Source organism: Peromyscus californicus, unplaced genomic scaffold (assembly GCF_007827085.1).
Source record: "Peromyscus californicus insignis strain IS unplaced genomic scaffold, ASM782708v3 Scaffold_2__1_contigs__length_46816999, whole genome shotgun sequence".
Classification (NCBI taxonomy): Eukaryota; Metazoa; Chordata; class Mammalia; order Rodentia; family Cricetidae; genus Peromyscus; species Peromyscus californicus.
Genome location: NW_026294540.1, coordinates 2,388,472 through 2,408,975, shown reverse-complemented (window position 1 = coordinate 2,408,975; position 20,504 = coordinate 2,388,472). Strand labels below are relative to the sequence as shown.

Genomic DNA, 20,504 nt, shown 5'->3' with positions numbered 1-20,504 from the left:
GCAGAGGGAGAGCAGAAAGACAGTTCTTGTAGCTTGTCTCTGAGGCCACAACCAGGATCCAGGCTCTCTGTGGCACCTGCCACAGGCCCTTGAAGTCACCACCTAGCCAGGCAGGGTAGCTCCAGATTGCATTCCTGGCAGTTGGGAGATTGAGGGATGATGATCAGCCTGGGCTACGTACAGAGTGTGTTCCAGGGCAGCCTGAGCTACAGTGAGATCCTGTCTAAAAACTGTATCTTCTAGGGAATTGCCCCGAGGGACTGAAACATGGCTTATCAGTGGAGCGTTTGCCTAGTATGTGTGAAGTCTCAGTTTGAAAACAAAGGAGCATCACTCTGTGTGAGCCTGTGAGGAACAGTCATTTCATCAATGGCCTTGATCCCAAGACAGAAATCGGGGGAGAGCTTCAGAAATCCATAACGAAAGAAAAGAGCCGCAAACAAACAAACAAACAAACAAACAAACCCACCCAGAAACCCAGCAAAGCAGCAAACAGCCTGAGCTGCACAGATGGAGAACAGAGCAACAGAAGCCACTTCCAACAGGTAAGCAGACAAAGTCCTGCCTCCAAGACGAGCCCACAGCCCTCACAAAGCAAACAGGGGGCAAGTCAGTGACAAAGGGGAACCTCACCTGTCACAATGCTGTACAGCAGCAGTTCCCTCTGACATTTGAACCCTCCATCTGGAGGGAAGCTCTTTTTTTTTTTTTTTTTCGGTTTTCGAGACAGGGTTTCTCTGTGTAGCTTTGCGCCTTTCCTGGAACTCACTTGGTAGTCCAGGCTGGCCTCTAACTCAGAGATCCACCTGGCTCTGCCTCTCGAGTGCTGGGATTAAAGGCGTGTGCCACCACCACCCGGCTGGAGGGAAGCTCTTTAAGACTCAGGGTGTTTACAGTGAAACACTCCATCCTTCAGAGAAGCTCCTTAGGCTCAGGAAAGAAGCAACTCAAAACAGCTCCAGAAAGTTCCTGAAACTGAGCAGATTCACTAGGCCCCTCCCTCCCCAAGAGGATACAAGTGATAACGACTGCTAAGAGTCACTCTGAGGAGCCGAGCTGCCTGGAAGAGGCTCAGACCAACTGAGGCACCAGGAAAGGCCACTCTGCACCTGTTGAGCTGCCTGCAGGCTGTGCAGTGTGCTCCAGGTTCCCAGCTTTGTGAGCTGTCACCCAGGCTGGCTAAGTGTTAATGATGTAAGCCATCTTTGAGTTGTCTCTACTCCTGTTAGTGCCTCCAGTAAACTCACTGGCTCACCAAACTGGGCTTTGGTGGTATCTATACTTTGGTGTGCCATGGCCTCCCTCTCTAGGGTAAGCAGACAACTGTGCTGGCTAACTTTATGTAACGTGACATAAGTTTACAAGCTAGAATCATCTGAGAGGGAACCCAACTGAGAAAATGCCTCCATAACATTGGGCTGTAGGCAATCCTGTAGAATATTTTCTTAATTAGCAACTAATGGGAGGGTCCAGCCCATTGTGGTCCTGGGTTTTATAAGAAAGCAGATGGAGCAAGCCATGAGGAGTAAGCCAGTAAGCAGCACCCCTCCATGGCCTCTGCATCAGCTCCTGCCTCCAGGCTCCTGCCCTGCTTGAGTTCCTGTCCTGACTTCCTTCAGTGATGAGCAGTGATATGGAAGTGTATGCCAAGTAAACCGTTTTCTCCACAAACTGCTTTTAGCATGGTGTTTCATCACAGCAACAGAAACCCTGACTAGGACAACCATTCCATCTCCCCCAGGAACACAACACACACTATCTGCCATGAAGGCCTGCGGCTGTGAGAAGACCTGAGTCCACTAGAAAATAAAACAACAGAGCCTTAAGTTGCAGCTCTTAGTAAAAGAGCTGCCAGCCTGACCTGCTTTCTGCCTCTGTAACCACGTGCTGTTGGAAACTTCCTCTTGTGGTCCCAGCCAGGAGTCCCTTGTGGTGCTCAGTTACAGAGACCAAAACTGAAACCCACCAAAGAGGAGAAGAATCGAGAATGACACCATAAACACCCGAGTGGCTGCAGCTGGCCTCCCGGGTTCTTCGGGCTACCCGAGTCGCCGATATGAATAAACTGCGTTCTCCACTCAAGTCTCAGGAAGTCTGTTCTGAGAGTGGCGTTTCCCACAACAGCTGAATGCTATCTTGTTGAAGACTGAGCTAACTTGGCCTGAGGTCACGGAATATCCACAGGTGGGGAGTTTTAGTGTGGCTGCAATAACCCCTAGGTGAGGAAAGGCTCAGAGAGGTAGCAGAGGGCAGGAGGGCAGGGCACTGACAAGCTGAAGGGTGTAGGTGGCAGGAGGTGGGCATAGGCTGGGAAGTGCATTAAGAGACACAGCCCCGTCCTTGGTGGCCAGGAATAGATCTCACTAATTGAGAGTAATGTTGGGGGCTTGATAGCTCTGAGCCCAAGCCAAGTGGGTGGGTTAAACCTGTCTGTCAAAGCTGCAAAGCCCCAAGAACTCTGAAGTTGGAGGGTGTGCATGACACCCACAAAAGCGTCCCTCCAGCAGGTGATTAACGCTCAGAAGGTCTTGGAAGTAGGAAGGTGGGTCCTCTGCTGTACACACCTAGTGCCGTGAGCACTCCCACACTTCCAACGCGTGTGGGCGGCACCCTAGACTAGAACATCAGCCACCTCAAGGTGGGTGGGATCCAGGGACGATTAGAGAATCTACCTGGCCCAAGGATACAAAGCTGACGGTGGCCAGCAGAGCTGACTCCTGCACAGACACGGGGACAGTGGACACTTGTCCAACCCTGACTGAGGAGCAGTACAAGTCCCAGGAAAGCCTGGCTCCTCCCTTCCCCAGTACTCACAAGGAAAGAGGCTCCAGTGTCACTCAGGACGTTTGTCTGGGGTTGTTTTTGGCTTTTTGAGCGTAGGACATCCCTCACCACACCACAGCCCCCGTTTTCTTATTGAATTCCTGCCAGAACTTCTACTGAACTGAAGTTTTTGAAGTTGTGCTCTTATCTGCCATCGCCTCTGCACATGCGTCCAACCTCGGTTACGGACTTTCCACTCTTGTTCAGCAGTTTTTTGGTTTTTTGTTTTTTTTGTGTGGTGATATATTGTGTACTCTAATAAAATTTGCCTGAAGATGAGAGAACAGAGCCAGCCACTAGATTAAACACAGAGGCCAGGCAGTGGTGGCACATACCTTTAATCCTAGCACTCTGGAGGCAGAGATCCGTCTGGATCTCTGAGTTCAAGGCCACACTGGGCTACATGAGCTTGATTCAGTCTAGAAGAGAAAACAGAGCTGGGCGGTGGTGGCACACACCTTTAACCCCAGTATTTGGGAAGCACACACCATTAATCCCAGCACTAGGAAGGTTGAGACAGGAAGTGAAATGGCTGGGCGGAGAAAGGCATATGAGGCGTGAGGAGACAGGAACTAGGGAGCTTTCGAGTGGGGACTCGGGGACACTCAGTCAGAGGATTCGTGGAGTTGGCGAGGTGAGAAGTAGCTGTGGCTTGTTTCCTCTGATCGTTCAGTATGTACTCCAATATCTGGCTCCGGATTTTTATTAAGCCCATCAGGGTTTATGCAACAGTTTTTGTTGATTTTTTTTTTTTTTCTTGAGCGCCCCTTGTTTTCTCAGCCTTCCCATCTGCACACACGGTGGCGGTCTGCCCTCCTTCTGCACTCTGAGGAGACACAAGAGGCACTAGAGGCTCCCTGGTTTTCCGTTTAGATCACCATGCCTGGGGCTGGCTGTGCAAGCAGTACCTGAGTTTAACACTCAGCACTCAAAGAGAAGGCAGCCACGACGGAGCATGGCAGAAATCCTAGCACTAGGGAGGTGGAGACCCTGCCTCAAATATATGGTGGAGGGCAACTGAGGAAGACACCCAACACTGACTTTCGGCCTGCACAGGCATGCACACACCCACAGGAACATTTACACACTTTATTTCACTCTTCCTTCTTATGATTATCTAATGTTTTGAAGATTTTCACTATGACGCATGTGCAGGACCACAGGTGCTGAGGTCATGCCAACACCATAGCAGTCTACAGTTTTTCCGCTGTTGGTTTTGTGGGCCTGTCGAAGCCTGTGCTTCCTCCTTAATGCACGTGTGTCATGTGCAAAAGGCTGCTGCCTGTTTCTCCTCCCTGTGGCTTCAGAACAGACCCCTCAGGAGGACGACCCCCTAAAACTCTAAGTGCTCTGCCAGCCGACAAACGCAGAGAAGCACCGTGACCAAGCCAGGCAGTGTGACTCCCCAAAAGAGCAAGCACCTCCACTGCTGAGCACAGACACTTAACTGGGAAAAATGCCCGGTGCAGATTAAAATATTTCTGGTTAAAACGAAAAAACAAAAAACCACAATGGTCAGTGACCGCACAGAGGATGCTAACGAGCAGGTGAGTCAGTCCACTCTGGAGGGGAAGTCAGTAACCAGCATGGATGAGAGAGTCGGTAGCATGTGTTGTAGAACAGAATTTTCAGGTGTGTTACTTTTGTTTATGTCGCATTTGTTTAACTCTGTGAAGCTGTGTTACTGTGCCTGTCTAAAACACCTGATGGTCTACTAAAGAGCTGGACAGCCAATAGCTAGGAAGGAGAAAGGATAGGTGGGGCTGGCAGGCTGAGAGAATAAACAGAAGGAGAAATCTGGGAGGGAAGAGAGAAGAAAGAAGTAGACAGAGAAGGAGGAAGGCATCAGGAGCCAGCCACCCAGCTACAAAGCAAGCCACAGAGTAAGCGAATGGGAAAAGCCCAGAGGCAAAAGGTAGATGGGATAAATTAAGGAAAGCTATCAAGAAATAAGCCAAGCTAAGGCCAGGCATTCATAATTAAGAATAAGCCTCCGTGAGTGATTTCTTTGGGAGCTGCATGGTGGGCCCCCCAAAAGAGCAGAAACAACAAGGATGAAGGAAAACTCAGCACATCAACTAGATTCTGAAAGAAGCCAAAGGAAATGCTGGAGGCAAAAGGCGATGGCTTGATGAAAACACAGGAAAGCTGTAGAAAGGGTTCTGGCAGAGCAAGAAAGAGTATTTCCTCCGGCCAGAGTGTCCAGCCCTGCTCTGGGGATAGGGCTCTTCCCAAGAGCAGCAGAGGACACTGTGTGTAGGTATGCCACTAGAGTGGCGGCATCTTACTCCAACCAAGTCATAATATCCCAGTGGCTCAGGTTCAGGCAGACAGAAAGCCATAAAAGGCCAAGTGTGAGCGAAAAGGAAGATTTCCATCAATTTTTTCAAGGACACAGAATTCCTTCAGACATGCAATGTGTCAGGCCCTGGCTAGGAAGCAGGGATGAAGTGGTCCAGATGGTAAATGGGACCAGGGCACACTGCTCCCTCCTATCAATAGGACAGGCAGACCTGTAGACGGCTGGGTTCTGGAAGAGATCTTTGCAACATGGCTCTCCCTGTCTGAGTCTCACTGCGAAGCCAAATCATGCACAGTGAAGGGCCGGCTTCCCTGTCCCATGAACAACACTGTTTTGTGGTGCATGCTGTGCTGGGCATGGGGCTACATGCTGGGCATGTGACATGGGTCTGTCCCTCTTTGATGCAGAAGATGCTGAGCAAAGGTGGTGAGGTCATCGGAAGCTGGTGTTGTCCTCCAGGCCCTGCTGAGCACAGCCCACCTGTTCATGTGGGAAAAACAAACTGCTTCTTATGATCCCTCCATCAGCAGAGTTCTCCACTGTGTGTGGCAACAGTGAGGTGGGGTGCCTTATGCAGGAACTGTGCTCAAGCCTGCTACCATGACCCTTATTAAGGGGTGATGCAAAGATCTAAGTGCAGGACCAGGCCTTGCCACTGACACGAAGGATGAAGGTGATGGTTAATGACGCAAAGGGAGGGTCAGAGGTCACAGAAGCCTGTCCTTGCATCCATCACTGAAAGACAGCATCCCAGGTAGCTTGCTTCCTTCCTTCCTTCCTTCCTTCCTTCCTTCCTTCCTTCCTTCCTTCCTTCCTTCCTTTTGGGATCAGGTCTCACTGTGTAGCCCTGGAACTAGCTCTATAGACCAGGCTGGCCCCAAACTCACAGGGATCTGCGGCCTCTGCCCCCTCCTCCCAGTGCTGGGATTAAAGGTGCGTTAGTGACCTCCTCCTTGTCCTTCAGTCTCCTCCTCCTGTTCACTAGTGTTTCCCAGGCACCCAGTCTGTGTCTGCACACAGAGCAGCCACGCAGCTGTGCTGAGACCCAAAAGCCCGGGAGCAGGGTAGGATTTGAGGTCAGTGGTGGCACACAGAGAAGGACATCAACTACACATGGCCTATCCCAGAAGCTCCTCCAAGACAGAATGACACCTCTCCCTGCTTCCTGCAGCTCCCTTGGACCTCCTTGCCAGGAGGCAGAAAACTTGTGCCACAAGCCAAGTGATTTCTTCCCCGGGGAAGTGCCTTGGCTGTCCCTCACAGCAGGGAGAGCCAACCAGTGCAGTGGCCATCCTGGGGGCCTCTGCTCTGCTCAGCTCCTCTGCTCCCGGGAGGTCTTTCTCCATGCCCCTTCCTGGAGCATTCATCCACAGTCCGGGCCTTCTCAACTTCACTTTCCCTGTAACCGCGGTACCGAGGTGTCTGTACAGGGCACCGTTCTGGGCCGCTTTCCCTTCCTAGGACACTGAGGTAGCTTGATGTGCAAGCCCCACCCTTCAACACCAGCCATGGCATCAGGAGGATGCTCATGCTCCAGGGAACCCAGAGAGCAGGGAGGGAGTCCGAACCCGGCGGAACAGACCCAGGCTGTACCCAAACCACACTGCAAAGCGAAGCCAGAAGCCTGGAGCCTCCCGGCCCTTGGCACCTTCACTTCCTCCCCGGACTCCTGCCCAGCCCGCAGTGTAGGTCACGGGTGCAAGGGGCCTTCTTGGCGCCGGATAACGACATAACTGGTGTGTATGGCTGAGAAAGCCCACGTGCTGCTCTCCGCAGTTACAAGCCGCTGCAGCTTTTCTTGCAACCGTGATGTATGCTACCCTATGGCTCCAAGCCCAGGGTCTATCCGGGCTCCAGGTTCGCCCACACAAGCCCCGCCCCTCCCCAGCCCCGCCCAACAGGCAAATCCGCCGCTTAAGTGTTAATGACTAGGCCAACAGTCCACGTTCTTCTCTGCCTGGGCTGACACTAGGGAGACGTGGAAGTGGTGGTTACCAGTGACTGTCGAGCCAGGAGGATGAACAGAAGGGACTCCTGTAGCCAGGAGAAGGTGCTGAGCTTCTGAGCCTCAGGCAGCAGGATCTGGGAGGGGCAAAGCCCTGCACCCCAGAGGGGAGGGACTATGGAGTCCCACCACCAGGGTCATACCACCTGGGATACCAGGGGCAGAAGAACCACCGTTTTCCACCACAAGCAGGGAGGTGGGGCTGCTGACCCATCACTTCCTTCAAGGAAGGATGAGCCTGCTTTCACATACGAAGACATCTATTACAGGCCTTCCTTGACCAGGAAGAAGGCCATATGCGACTTCCGGGTGAGGTGGCCGGAACTGATTCTTCTGGACCAGGAGAAAAAGGAGGAGGGACTTCCCCTATTTGGCCAAAGCTCCTCTGAGAAGCAGGTCCATCAGGTCAGTGCCTCCTCATCGGTGGTCAGCATCAGCAACACAGACCTGGAGAGCATTCCCAGTGAGCTCCAGGACTCCAAAGGAGCGTTTGCTGTGGGCCCTCAACACTATCCTGCAGAACCTCCTTATGTGACCATTCTCAACAACTATCTGAGGCCAGAGTTAATGACCCGGCTGGAGAGGAGGGTGAAGAGGAAGACCATAGCGGCCCTGCGGGAGCTAGAAGAGGAGATGGAAGCAGTTAAGAGCCGGCGGTCAGTACTGATAATGGACATCAAGGAAATGCAGACGGAAATGTCATTGGAAGAAACAGAAAGCAAACCCTTCCTGGAGTACCTGAAACAGAGGAAGGGGGAGAGCCAGAGGAAATATGACTCCCTGTGGAAAGATTACAGCCGTCAATGTCAGAAGATTGAGGAATGGAGGCGAGAGCTGGTCTCAGACTTCACCTCCCGCACGGCTGACCTCCAGGAGCAGCTACTGGGGAGCAGTAAGCTGGAGGTCTGCTTCAGGAAGAAGTTGAAGACCCTGAGGCCCGTAGCACAAATAAAGGAGAGCCAGGACCGAAAGATCGAGGCCTTAGAGCAGGAGAAAGCCAGCATCGTGTCTGACATCCGCTTCATGGACCGAGAGGCACACTTCCAGTTCCTGAAGGAAAAGGCCGACCTAGAGAAACAAGTGGAGGAACTGAACCTGCTGGACTCAGGAAAGGACATCACCAGGGAGCTGAAGAAGAAGACCAAGGCCTTGGAGGCTAGGGTCCAACAGGCTCACAGGGCCTTCTGCAAGGCTGTCACTGCTGAGAACCGGCAGCTGCGAACGGAGCTCCAGCAGCTGGATCAGGAATTCTGCAAGCTGGAAGCCAGAAGGGAGAAGCTGGAGCAGCGGAAACAGCAATGGAAAGAGCAGCAGTGGTACCTGAAGGCCCTGGCCCGGGGGAGGCAGCACCTATGGCAGATGGAGCACCGCCCCCCCAAACCACAGGCCACCCCACACCCAACCCAGGGCCGTCTACGGGGTGCCAGGCCGAGAGCCACTCCAAAGTAATGGCTGCCGTGTCCCAGGAAGGAGACTGGAGCTCAAGTTGGGAGTAGCACACAAGACTTGAAGATGTCATCAGGATAATGCACAGGGGGCAGACGCACCAAGGGGATGGAGGGCTGAGCTCCTCAGAGAGGCAGAGGGGTCCTGGCCTGGCCTGTCTCTCAGGCTTGGGCCCCTCACAGCAGCCTGAAGGGCTCTCCTAACCAAAAGCTTCCCAGCATATGGGAAACTTGGTTCTTTAGACTCCATGCTCTCCTTGACAACAAGTTCCCTGTGGTAGTGTTGACTTTGGTGCTCAATTCCTGCTCTAGTGTGGACCTCATGACAACAGGGTGCATTTGTAATCAGCACCTTCCACACAGTCACCCCATCTCACAGTAGTGGGAGTGGTGTCACAGGTGGGTGCAGGGTGTTCTCTGGGGAAATGGGTTCTTCGCACTTGTGCATGGCTGAGGCTGGATTGGTCTGCAGAGCTGTGGGTTGTGATGTGGCCTGTGGCCCCGGGTTTGGGTCCTGTGATCCTGTGTGACAAAATATAGACAGCTCTCTGAGTCCTGGGTGTTGCTGCAGACAGAAAGCCTCAGCATTACACTGTAGATTTTTAACTTTTACTTAGCTATAAAATGAACTCATTTAAAACTGCTGAAAATGAAAATGAATGTACCTTTGGTTTACAGATTTTGCTTGCATGTGAAATGTTTTGTTCTTAAACAATGTTATTGAAAAGTAAAAGCCTGGCTGTGATTGTTCACAATAAAAGTCTGTTTAGCATTACCCAAACAAAAGCCTACTTGTGAGTATTCAAAATAAAAGATAAAGGTAAGAGACGATGGTGTGAAGGAAGGTGGAAGATGGAGTGTGACAGGGAAAGACTTAACATCAAAGTTTCCACATTGCTGTCCATCTCGCTGGGCATAGAACATCTGAAGGGTTTAAGACGGAGTGGCCCCGTGGCCAGGCGGTCCAGCAGGTGGCCATGTCCTAGTATTTGAAGCTGATGGGCAGCCACCCCTCGGCCATCTCCATCCGATTCCCTGTGCAGCATTTACTGCCCCGTGTGTCCTGCGTGGTCCCACGTCAGTGTTTGCAGCAGTCAGAACTGACCAGCAAAGAACTACAAGTTTGCTGGCATGTCATGTGACATCCCAGTACCTCACCTAGTCTCAGCACCTCATGAAGACTTAGGCCAGTCTGATGGCTTTAGGGAAGATTTCAACCAGTCCTCATCATGTCCACCAGTTTCCTCAGCAAAACCTAAGCCAGCCTCTCCTAAAGCAGCTCTCCGTCTGCTGTGCATATGTCTAAAGGTGTCGGTCCTGGACTCCTGTCTCCTGACTGTTTCTAAGCAGTCAGGGTCCCCAGAGTCCTCATCTGCTGGATCACAGACTTGCTGCTTTCTTGGCACAGTACATGTGGTCAGTGACCTGGAGGAAAACGCCGGTTAAGTAGGCTGCCTGCCAGTGGGAACAGTGAGCTTGACCCTTGCACCACAGCACAGCTTTTATTCGGGACATGCTGGGTGAGGCTTGGGTGAACAGGCGGATGGTGAGCAGGCCTGCCTGGTGCTGCTTCACAGATCTGTGGCTAACCGGGTCCTGGCAGTGTGCGGCCTCATTTATTCCATCCTTCATTTTGTAATCTACATGTAGTAGCCAAGTCCTCCAGCTGGCATTCCGTTTAAACCCCACCACAGCTCTGAGACATGAGGCAGTATGTGCTGCTCGGCTCTGCAGAATTCATGGGTAGAAACAGGGACACCATCTCCCACTGCACAAAGCCGGTGTTTCCCTGAACTAAAGCAGACAAGGACACAAGGGAAGAACACACAGTCCAATCTCCCTCGTTGGACAAACACGACAACCTTCAAGTCTGAAGAACTAAGGTCAAGAGCACAGTGAAAGCCAGCCATGGTGGCCCATGCCTTTAGTTACAGCACTTGGGAGCCGGAGGCAGACAGATCTTTGTGAGTTTGAGGCTACCCTGGTCTACAGAATGAATTCCAGGACAGCCAGGGCTGTTACACTGAGAAACCCTGTCTTGAAAAACTAAGATAGATGATAGATAGATAGATAGATGATAGATAGATGATAGATAGATGATAGACAGACAGATAGATAAACAGATAGATAGCTCCCTAGCTAGCTCAGGGAGACAGAGGGCCTTTAAAGCTCAGGGCCAGGTAACCTGCAGTGTGAAATGGACATGAAACAATCCACAGTCAACACAACCCCAACAAAATCCAAACAATGTTCCTCAAAGAAGTCAGAAAATAATCCTCAAATTTACATGGAAACAAACAAACAAACCAAGCTCCTGAGGAGACGCAGTGCTGGCCCTGACACAGTACTCGATGTCCAATCACACCACAGAGCCACAGTCACAGAACCAGCACAGCCCCGCCACAAAAGCCAACCTGGAGGTTAGTCAAAGAGGACAGACGGGCCAGCAACAAACCAGCAAAACCTCAGCCATCTACGTTTTCACAAAGCTCTCCAAGAAGGCAGCTTCCTCCACGAAGAACACATGTGGGCCGTGAGGTGGCTCAGTGGGTAAAGCCTGCTGCAAGGCGAGGCCTGATGACAAGAGGTCCCGCCCAGAGATCTGCATGGTGGGAGGAGAGAACCAACTCCAGCAGAGGGTTGTCCTCTTCCCTACACACAGCCATCACAGCATGCTTGCCGCAGTGTGGACATGCGCATGCACACACGTGCTCGCTCTCTCTCTCTCTCTCTCTCTCTCTCTCTCTCTCTCTCTCTCTCTCTCTCACACACACACACACACACACACACACACACACACACAAAATGAATGAATGAAGAGCAACATGAGTTGGTAAGATATGATGGCAGATGTGGTATTATGTGCCAATCATCCAATCGCTTGGGAGAGGGAAGCAGAAGATCAGGGTGATACACAATACACAATGTACATCCATCATAATGAAACCGTGGTATCTGCAGAGTGAATGGAAATCAGTGTAGCAGCAACATAATGATTCTTGGGAGCCTACTCCTCATACTGGGTGGCCTTGCCCAGCCTTAATGCAAGCGGAGGAGCTCAGTCTCACTGCAACTTGACATGCCATGCTTTGTCATACCCATGGGAGACCTGCCCCTTTCTGAACAGAAACAGAGGAGGAGTGAATTGAGGGGCAGGGGCAGGGGGACTGGGAGGAGAGGAGGGAAGGGAAACTGCCGTCAGGATGTAAAATAAATAAATAAATTTAATAAAAAAATTGGGAAAGAGAAATACCACATGTGTCCTATAGAGAACTTAGATATATTTTTCTATTTGGGGGAGGTAGGGGTCAGAGCACAACCTGCAAGAGTAGGTTCTCTCCTTCTACTACACACATCTTGAGGAAGCCAGAAGAGGGTGTCAGATCCCCCGGATCTGGAGTCACAGATAGTTGTGAGCCACCATGTGTTGGGAACTGAACCCAGGTGCTCGGGAAAAGCTTAACCACTGAGTCAGCTCTCCAGGTTCATAGCCATGAAATCAGAAAGGGGATTACGGAGATCATTAGGAGGTAAGAGGAAATTTTTTTTTTTTTTGACAGGGTCTCACTATGTAGCTCTGACTGTGCTGGAGCTCACAGACATCTGCCTGCCTCTGCCTCCTGAATCCTGGGATTAAAGGTATGCACCACCACACTCGGCCAAGAAGACCCCTTAGGGAGGATGGACATTGAGATGACGATGGAACACAGGACATAAAACAGGAGCAGAGAACAAGTGACGTGACATCTGTGCATGACAACACTGTAACATATCCTGCAGCTGCGTGTGCTGACGTGGGAGATTAACTTAAATGCTGACCCCACTGCAGCAAGGCCGACCTCCACAGACACCAAGCTCTTCTGTCTCCCAGCAATTCCTGCTCATTCCAGGTCCTTGCTCAGCTCAAGTGCACTCCAGATCCACGTGACTCCCCAGGCCTGCTCTGTGAGCTGCCCCTGTGCTGGCCTCCCTTCGGCCGTGTGCTGAGGCCGTGCTGTGACACTGCATGTGAACGGGATGCTGTGACAGCCACTGCAGGGATGGAGCGCAGGAGGCGACAGCCACTGCAGTTCTAAGTCAGTGATGCTGAGGCCGGCGCCTTCTTCTCTGGAAGGTGATGCTTAGCTGGAATGTGAGCCTGCCAGTGTTAGGTGCCTTAGAACCAAGGGGATGGAAGGAAGTCACTAGAAATGTGACATCATCATGGAACCTGGACGGAGAGAAGCCCAAGCTGTCCTGTGGTATGAAGTGGGACCCCCACCCCCACCCCAGGACCGGCCTCTGCACTCAGGACTCCCGGTCACACCCACAAACTAACTGCAATGAAAATGCAACAGCATCCCAGCCAGAGCCCCTGGGAAAGGGACTGACTTCGGGAGAGACACTGTCCATCCCAACTCACACAAAACTACAGAAATCACAGCATGCAGGACTTGCTGAATCTTCCAAGAGACCCAGACCCATGCTCACAGTCACCTGACTTATGACAAAGGTGCTTAGGGAACTCATCAACGGCACAGGAATGCTGGATAACCAGATGGGAAAAAAATTACCCTTGACCTCCACTCACACCACCCACAAACAGAAATCCAGGTGAGATTAGAAACAGAAAGTGAGAAACAAAAACAATCAAACTTTTTTTAAAAATTAGAGACCAAAATAGTAGGCAGCAGTTTCTCGAGCTGCAGAAGGCAACAGAAGGAAACACTGACTAGACACCATCAAAACGGAGAACAGCAGCTCACCAAGGAAAAGCATTAGGCGTGCTACAAACCGGGTCTCCATATATATACATACATAGTACAAATACACATGCACACATACAAGCACATATACATGCATACACCAGACATGTGCAAATATAAATAAGTAAAAATCATATGAAGAAATCTGCCACACCCAGAGCAGGGCATATCTGATGTGTTTTGGAGGGGGCTGTGGTGTAGCTCTGGGGCAGAGCACGTGCTTGACACCGTGAGGTCCTGGCAGGTTCTCCCCTCCATCACAGCGGTGTTCAGAGAGCACAGAGGCCTGAGGAGCAGCTGCAGTCACGGAAGAGCAGAAGCTGTCACCACAGCACTGCAGCACCAGCCCCGTGTCTGCAGACTTAACTTACCCACAGGTGGTCGCCATCCACCCTGACAGCAAACTTGAGCTTCCGCAGACGGATAAGCGTGGGCGGGGTCCCAGAAAGGTCCCACAGGCAGCGCACAACTCCAGCAAGCTGGCCACAGAGCAGTTCCTGTTGGTCCAAAAGGGTCTGTGGGAGAAGCAGACAATGTTTGACCTGACTGCTCTTTGCATACCAGCATCTGCTCCCCACTTTCCCAGGCCGAAGATAGTTGTTTTATTTTTTAATTTTTTGTGATGACTATCGTATCGTGGGCTCATGTGGGAGTCGGGCACATGCACCGTAGCACCTGTGTGGAGATCAGAGGACCATTCTGGAAGCCAATTTTCTCTTCCGTTGTGGGTTCTGGAGATTCACTTTGGCTGTGCTTTGCCTTGCTGAGCTGTCTGGCTAGCTGGCTGTGTGTGCTTTGGTTGTGCTGTCGTTGTTAACGCAGTGTCTTATTGTGTAGCCTGACTGCGCTGGAACTCACCCCATGCAGACCTAGATCCACCTGCCTCTGCCTCCCCAGTGCTAGGATGAAAGGTGTGCACCAACACCACCCAGCCAGTTTTTACATTTTTTTTTTTTTCGAGACAGGGTTTCTCTGTGTAGCTTTGCGCCTTTCCTGGGACTCACTTGGTAGCCCAGGCTGGCCTCGAACTCACAGAGATCCACCTGGCTCTGCCTCCCGAGTGCTGGGATTAAAGGCGTGCGCCACCACCGCCCGGCCAGTTTTTACATTTTTAATCATCATAAAAAAAACAGCCGGGCGGTGGTGGCGCACGCCTTTAATCTCAGCACTCAGGAGGCTTAGGCAGGCGGATCTCTGTGAGTTCGAGGTCAGCCTGGTCTCCAAAGCGAGTTCCAGGAAAGGCGCAAAGCTACACAGAGAAACCCTGTCTCGAAAAACCAAAAAAAAAAAAAAAAAAAAAAACCAGCCACAGCTGGGCTTGGTGGTCTATGCCTGTAATCCCACTGACACAAAAGAATCCAAAGTTCAAAGGCAGGGACCGGAGAGACGGCTCATCAGTTTAGAGCACTTGCTGCTCCTCCAAGAACTGGAGTTCCAATCCCATTGTGCTATAGAATAGTATTTTAAGGTGTGTTACTTTGTTTATGTTGCATTTGTTTGACTGTGTGAAGCTGTGTTACTGTGCCTGTCTAGAACACCTGATGGTCTCATAAAGAGCTGAACAGCCAATAACGAGGTAGGAGAGAGGATAGGAGGGGCTGGCAGGCAGAGAGAAGAAACAGAAGGAGAGACCTGGGAGAAAATGAAGACAGAGCAAGAGAGGACGGAGAGGAGGACGGCAGGGGCCAGCCACCCAGCCAGCTATGGAGTAAGAGTAAAAGTAAGATATAGTAATACACAGAAATAAGAAAAGGAAAAAGCCCAGAGGCAAAAGGTAGATGGGATAATTTAAGAAAAGCTGGCAAGAAAAAAGCCAAGCTAAGGCCGGGCATTTATAATGAAGAATAAGCCCCCATGTGTGATTTATTTAGGAGCTGGATGGCAGGTCTCCCAAAACAGAAAAACCAACCAACTACACTGGTATCCACATGGTGGCTCACATCATCTGTAACCATCCAGTCCCAGGGGATGTGACACCCTCTTCTGCCCTCCATGGGCACCAGACACATACATATATGTAGACAAAACACTCATATGCATAAAATAAATGTAAAAAAAAGAGTTAAGAGCAGCCTGGGTCATAGGGCAAGACACTAGCTCCAACCCTCTTCCCACCACACAAGGAGAGTGAATGGTGGAGCCCTGGTGACTCTCGAGTCCGGCCTTCATGGAGTCACGAATGGCTGCTGGGGTAGAGAAGCCCACAGTGAACACAGGCCGCACACTTTCCCTGAACCATGTCACAAGCACACAGGACAGGGTGTAACAGGAAGTGCACCTGCCACCATGATGACATCCTGCCTCACAGAAGGGACCGTGGACCTCACCAGGGGTCTAGAGTTTGCTGCAAATGGAAAGTGAAAGGAAATCAGTGGACAGATGTCACTTGATGTCACCACGAGGAGGTGATCATCCCAACCCACAGCACGGCATTTTACAGGCAGCTCGGTAATCTGAGGGAACGAGAATACAGGATGACTGGTGTGTGAGGACTGATAGTAAAAATGGAACTTAGCACAGACTAAGCAAGCAGGCTGTGGGTGTTGTTAGGGTCCTGGCAAGGGGGACGGGGGAGGGGAGGAGAGGGAGGCAGGCAAGGCTGGTCGCCAGAGCGACGCCAAAGAAACGGCAACAATTAGAGTCTAGCTGCAGCACCTGAGGACACTGAAGTGCTACCACTCATGGTCACTTCGGGTGTGATCACGACACAATGCACGTTTCCGTTAGACGCAAGACTTGATACCCATGGGTAAGATGACACAGTGTCTGGAACCTGCTTTACACGTCTCCAGGGAAAGCAGTAAGAGATGTGAGGGCCCATAAAGTTTGCATGTCAGAGTTTATAACGCCCTCTTCTGTGTGAATAAGAGAGTCTTGAAACCAGCTGACCAAAGACCTGAGAACAGGAGACGGACAAACAACTCCTACAGTTACAGCTGGGAAGAGAGGAGGACTGAACCGCTTGAGAACTGAGACAGAGACAAGTGTACTGCCGGTGGCATGGGCCTGTCAGCCCAGTGGCTACGCAGGCCGAGAACTCGGTGAGAACCTGTCTCGAAACTCAAAAGGTAAATAAATAAAAAGAGGGCTGGGGAGAAGGCAGAGAGCATGCACGCGGCCCTGAGTTTCATCCCCAACATGTTTTAAAAGAGGCCATGTGCTGCTGGGCGGTGGTGGCACGAGCCTTTAATCCCAGCACTCGGGAGGCAGAGGCAGGTGGATCTCTGTGAGTTCGAGGCCAGCCTGGAATACAGAGCGAGTTCCAGGACAGGCTCCAAAGCTACAGAGAGAAACCCTGTCTCAAAACAAAACAAAACAAAACAAAAAAAACAGGCCATGTGTATTGACGGCCCTGCTTACCTGGGAAGGGTAGAAGTAGCAGATGCCAGCTCTGGTTGGGTCTCCTTCTCCCTTTACCTTGGAACCATCATACAGAAAAAAGTAGTTCCACCTGGTAAGAGAACAGAACAGAGCCATGGGTCCCCGCTGGTGACAGTGACAAGTTCAGGACACTTCCTCTTTTGTCTCTGGCTCTGGGAGGGCTTGATGCTCAGCTGCCAGGAAGAGTCCAGCAGCCACAAGCAGATAAACCCACCGCAAGTGCGGCATAGGCAGGCTAAAGATACGCCTGTGCGCAGCCATCAGTCCATCTGCCAGAGGCGGCAGCTGTCCGTCCCGCAGGGAACCAGCTCACCCCCTACCAGCGCTGTAGAAACCAGCACCCCTAGCTGTACAAGCACGCTGCCTGCCATGCTTTCTTGCTGTCTCTGGGTTCTGGTAACAACACAGACTGAGGTGTCTTCACTGTACTTCTAAGCATGCTGGTGGGAAGGAGGAACCCTTTCCTGAGAACTCATGGACTCATTTAACAGATGTCTATGGAGGGCCTGCAGCAGACGTGCTCACCTACAAGGAGAAGACAGTAGCCTTTGAAAGCGGACAGAAAAACACCAGACTCCTCTCTGACCTTCAAAACCTTGCCAGCAGCTCAATCTTGCTCCCTCCCCACCCTTCCAGACTCCTCGGTGCAAAGGGGTCTTCCTTTGGAGTCTCTAGTACCTTCTGCACTTTTTCTAAAGACATTCAGCCAACCCAGACAGGTCTCACTCTGTAGTCGAGGCTGACCTCAAACTCCACAGCCTCCTCCCTTTGCCTCCCTCCCAAGTTCTGGGACTACAGCCCCAGTCAGAACGTCTGGATTTGGAGACTCTTGCCCTGAGGTAGACATCACCTGACTGCACAAGGTGAGCCAGGCAGAAACTGGGCTTCAGTTTTAGTTCTTAGACTCAGAAAGCATACCAACCAGGCCACAGTAGCCCACAAAGGGGACATAAGACTGTGAGCTTTCTCACAGGACTCAAGGCCCTCCCCTGAACCTCCTACTTCACCTTCCTCATGACAGACACCTGACCCAAAACCATCCACGTCCTCAAGCTCCAGGACTCAATGTGCAACTGGCCAGACACAGGTTTAATGGCAATCAAATGCATTTGTGAACTTTCAAAGCCTGCTGTGGACCACCCATCCTCCATCTTCCCATACTCTGAAATCAGCCCTGCTCCTCCAGGTACACTATACCTTAGGCATCCTTTGGAATGGCTCCACACGTATTGCTAGGTCTGCTGAGTCTCGTTCAGCCACACCTAACAACTGTCACCTCAGGAGCATTTGCCAAACCAGGTTAGTAAAAAGGACAAAGCTACATGAGGGAACCGAGTTGCAGGCAGATGTTGCGCAACAGCCTTAGGAGCCAGACTGGCCAAACCTCAACTGCAACCATCCTGCCTCTCCACAGACACAGCCACACCCAGGTGACCATGAAGACTGGCTGCACCATCGCAATCATCTACCTACAATGCCTGAGGTGGAGTTTGCAAGGTGTTCTGGGTTTTGCTTATTTTTGTTGTACTAGAGATTGAACCCAGGGCTTCTCAAATGCTAGGAGAACACTCTACCACTGGGCTATATCCCCAGCCCAAAACTTGCAAGGTCTGAACACATTTCTCTGGAGAGAAATGGCTTCCACATTTAATGAGGTTGTTCCCAGGAGAACAGCAAGACTAGCTGGCCCAAGCTTCCAGTTCACTCAAATGATCCTGGAAGCAGCTTCAGGCAGGCCTTGACACTCACCATGAGGCTGACTTTGTCTCTGGGGGAGTGGCGGTGGCCATTTAATCTCCAGCTGGCCTCATCCTCTTCATCTGGTATTCCTACTAGAAGCACTTTTCTGTCCCCAACTGGTGTCCCCAGTCCACTGATTCCAGGTGTGGTCGAGTCGGGTGGTTTCTGTCACTTGCATACTTTTCATTCAAAATGAAAATGTAACTTCCCTTCGGGGCAGGTTCATTTCCAGAAATCTCTCTGCATCTCTGAGAAGTTCAGGAGGAAACAGACTGAAGATGAACTAAATCCACTCAACAAGTCAGGTCTGTAGTCTAGCTTCAGGAGCCTCCATTTGGCTGTCTGCACTGGGACCTCTTCCAACTCCTTTCAGGGAGGTCCACGGGAGACAGAAGCACAGCCGATGGGCAGAGGCAGCTTCGGATAGGATCTAACTTTAGAATAGTTCAAAGCCATCCAGTGGGTCCCTTCGAATGCTCTGAAGTTTCCAGTTCACACTCCAGTGTCTCTGAGTAAAACACAAAGAGTCAATTCTTTCAGAAACCCATGAGCATGCATGTGACCCACAAGGTTCAATGAATGGTTGATTTCAAAACAGCTTTCAAAACTATGTTTCAAAATAAAAAGAGATTGGGTAGCAGAAACGTCAAAGCCCCTTCATTTTTTTCAGCAGAAACCATTGTCAGCCTTGCTGAAGGGAAATGAAATAACAAGTGTGAGCGTTCTGGGTGTTAAGAAGCCACACAGGCCGGACGGTGGTGGTGCACGCCTTTAATCCCAGCACTCGGGAGGCAGAGCCAGGCAGATCTCTGTGAGTTCGAGGCCAGCCTGGTCTACAAAGTGAGTTCCAGGAAAGGCGCAAAGCTACACAGAGAAACCCTGTCTTGAAAAAACCAAAAAGAAGAAGAAGAAGAAGAAGAAGAAGAAGAAGAAGAAGAAGAAGAAGAAGAAGCAGCCACACAGATCAATCAAACGGTTGCACAGTGGAACCAGCACTCGAAAGCCTAATCTGAATGTGTGCAGCTTTTCAGGGTGCGAGAAGGAAACTTTCAGAGTGCCCTTCATTTCAAGCTCCCACGGGGAGAAGACCACTCAGTGTATCACAGAACACCCAGTCAGAAGGGAGCCTGGCCTCACTTACTCCCTGGTTCCTCTGAGGGAACGGCCCAGAAACGGGTGGTTCAAGGAGTTACAATGACTATCTGTGACAGCAGTCTTGCACTGCCCGGATAACACTAGGAGGAAACACAAAAATGGTTTAATCCCTCCACTTGACAACCCTTCAGGAATTTTCATCTATAACCCTATTCCCACTTCTCCGGTTAATTCCCTCAGGGGCACGGTCTCCAAAGCTGGCCACCAGTCTTCCATCTGTGGAAACACAGACAGTTGTGTTACAGTCTTGGGGAAGGAGTCAGGCCTTTAATCCCAGTACCCGGGAGGTAAAGGGAGGCAGACTGTTGAGTTAGTTCCAGGCCAGCCACGGCTACGGGGTAAGACCGTCTTAAAAGCAAACAAAGTCCCTGAGGAACAAGGAAGTGCCTTGACGGAGATCCCCTACACACCTGAGAAGGCCTAAAGACCTGTCATCTCAGTTACAGACACCTCGCTCTAGAGAGCGCGCAGGGCGTCTGTGCAGGGGCATCCGGGGTCCTGGAACCCACTCCTCCCATTCCCAAAGGCCTGGTTCTCAAAGGTCCGGAGGAGGTCAGCGATCATCTTGTGGGCAGGGACCTGAAAAGGGCCTGGCAGCTTGGGAGGTGACCGCAGGAGGATGGTCCGGGGACGGAGGCGTGGGAAGTGGCCTCGATGGGTCAGGAGCCGGGAGCCGGGAAGCTGCGGCCCTCCCCGCCCGGGTCGCACGCCCTCCCGCCCGCCCTCCCACCCGCCAGGAGCCCGGGCCCCGTTCGGCCTGCGCGACAGCACCCGGTACCTGCTCCCGGCAGCCCCGCGATCACGCGCGGCCCCACCTCCCCCCCCGCCTCCAGGAGCCCGGCGATGACGTGCGAGTGCGGCGCGGGCTTGTGACGCCAGTGGCAGGGCGGCCGCTCTGGCGCGTGGTG

The 20,504-nt window shown here is 51.7% G+C and overlaps 2 protein-coding genes across 8 annotated transcripts in view; one reads left to right on the top strand and one right to left on the bottom strand.

The window, feature by feature from the left end:
* The window catches only part of Hps4 (HPS4 biogenesis of lysosomal organelles complex 3 subunit 2), a 35,782-nt gene extending 15,289 nt beyond the window's left edge, over nucleotides 1-20,493 (bottom strand). The window contains exons 1-5 of one of the 7 annotated variants that reach the window (XM_052754963.1): nucleotides 20,375-20,446; nucleotides 19,583-19,676; nucleotides 18,451-18,949; nucleotides 16,681-16,771; nucleotides 13,692-13,835 (exon numbers count right to left, since the gene is read on the bottom strand). In XM_052754963.1, the coding sequence (XP_052610923.1) occupies nucleotides 13,692-13,835; nucleotides 16,681-16,771; nucleotides 18,451-18,491 (276 nt within the window). In that variant the 5' untranslated portion in view covers nucleotides 18,492-18,949; nucleotides 19,583-19,676; nucleotides 20,375-20,446. Of the gene's footprint in view, nucleotides 1-13,691; nucleotides 13,836-16,680; nucleotides 16,772-18,450; nucleotides 18,950-19,582; nucleotides 20,293-20,374 lie in introns of those variants that run through there. The other 6 variants (XM_052754961.1, XM_052754962.1, XM_052754965.1 and 3 more) reach the window with 6 other exon arrangements.
* On the top strand, nucleotides 5-11,382 carry LOC128120763 (coiled-coil domain-containing protein 121-like). The gene has a single exon (XM_052754971.1). The coding sequence runs from the start codon at nucleotides 7,248-7,250 to the stop codon at nucleotides 8,577-8,579; it is 1,332 nt and encodes a 443-aa protein (XP_052610931.1). The 5' UTR covers nucleotides 5-7,247; the 3' UTR covers nucleotides 8,580-11,382.
* Nucleotides 20,494-20,504: the final 11 nt, after the last annotated feature.

Bases quoted from the DNA above. Each gene is read 5' to 3' on its own strand.
- LOC128120763 (XM_052754971.1), top strand. From the start codon at position 7,248: ATGGAGTCCCACCACCAGGGTCATACCACCTGGGATACCAGGGGCAGA.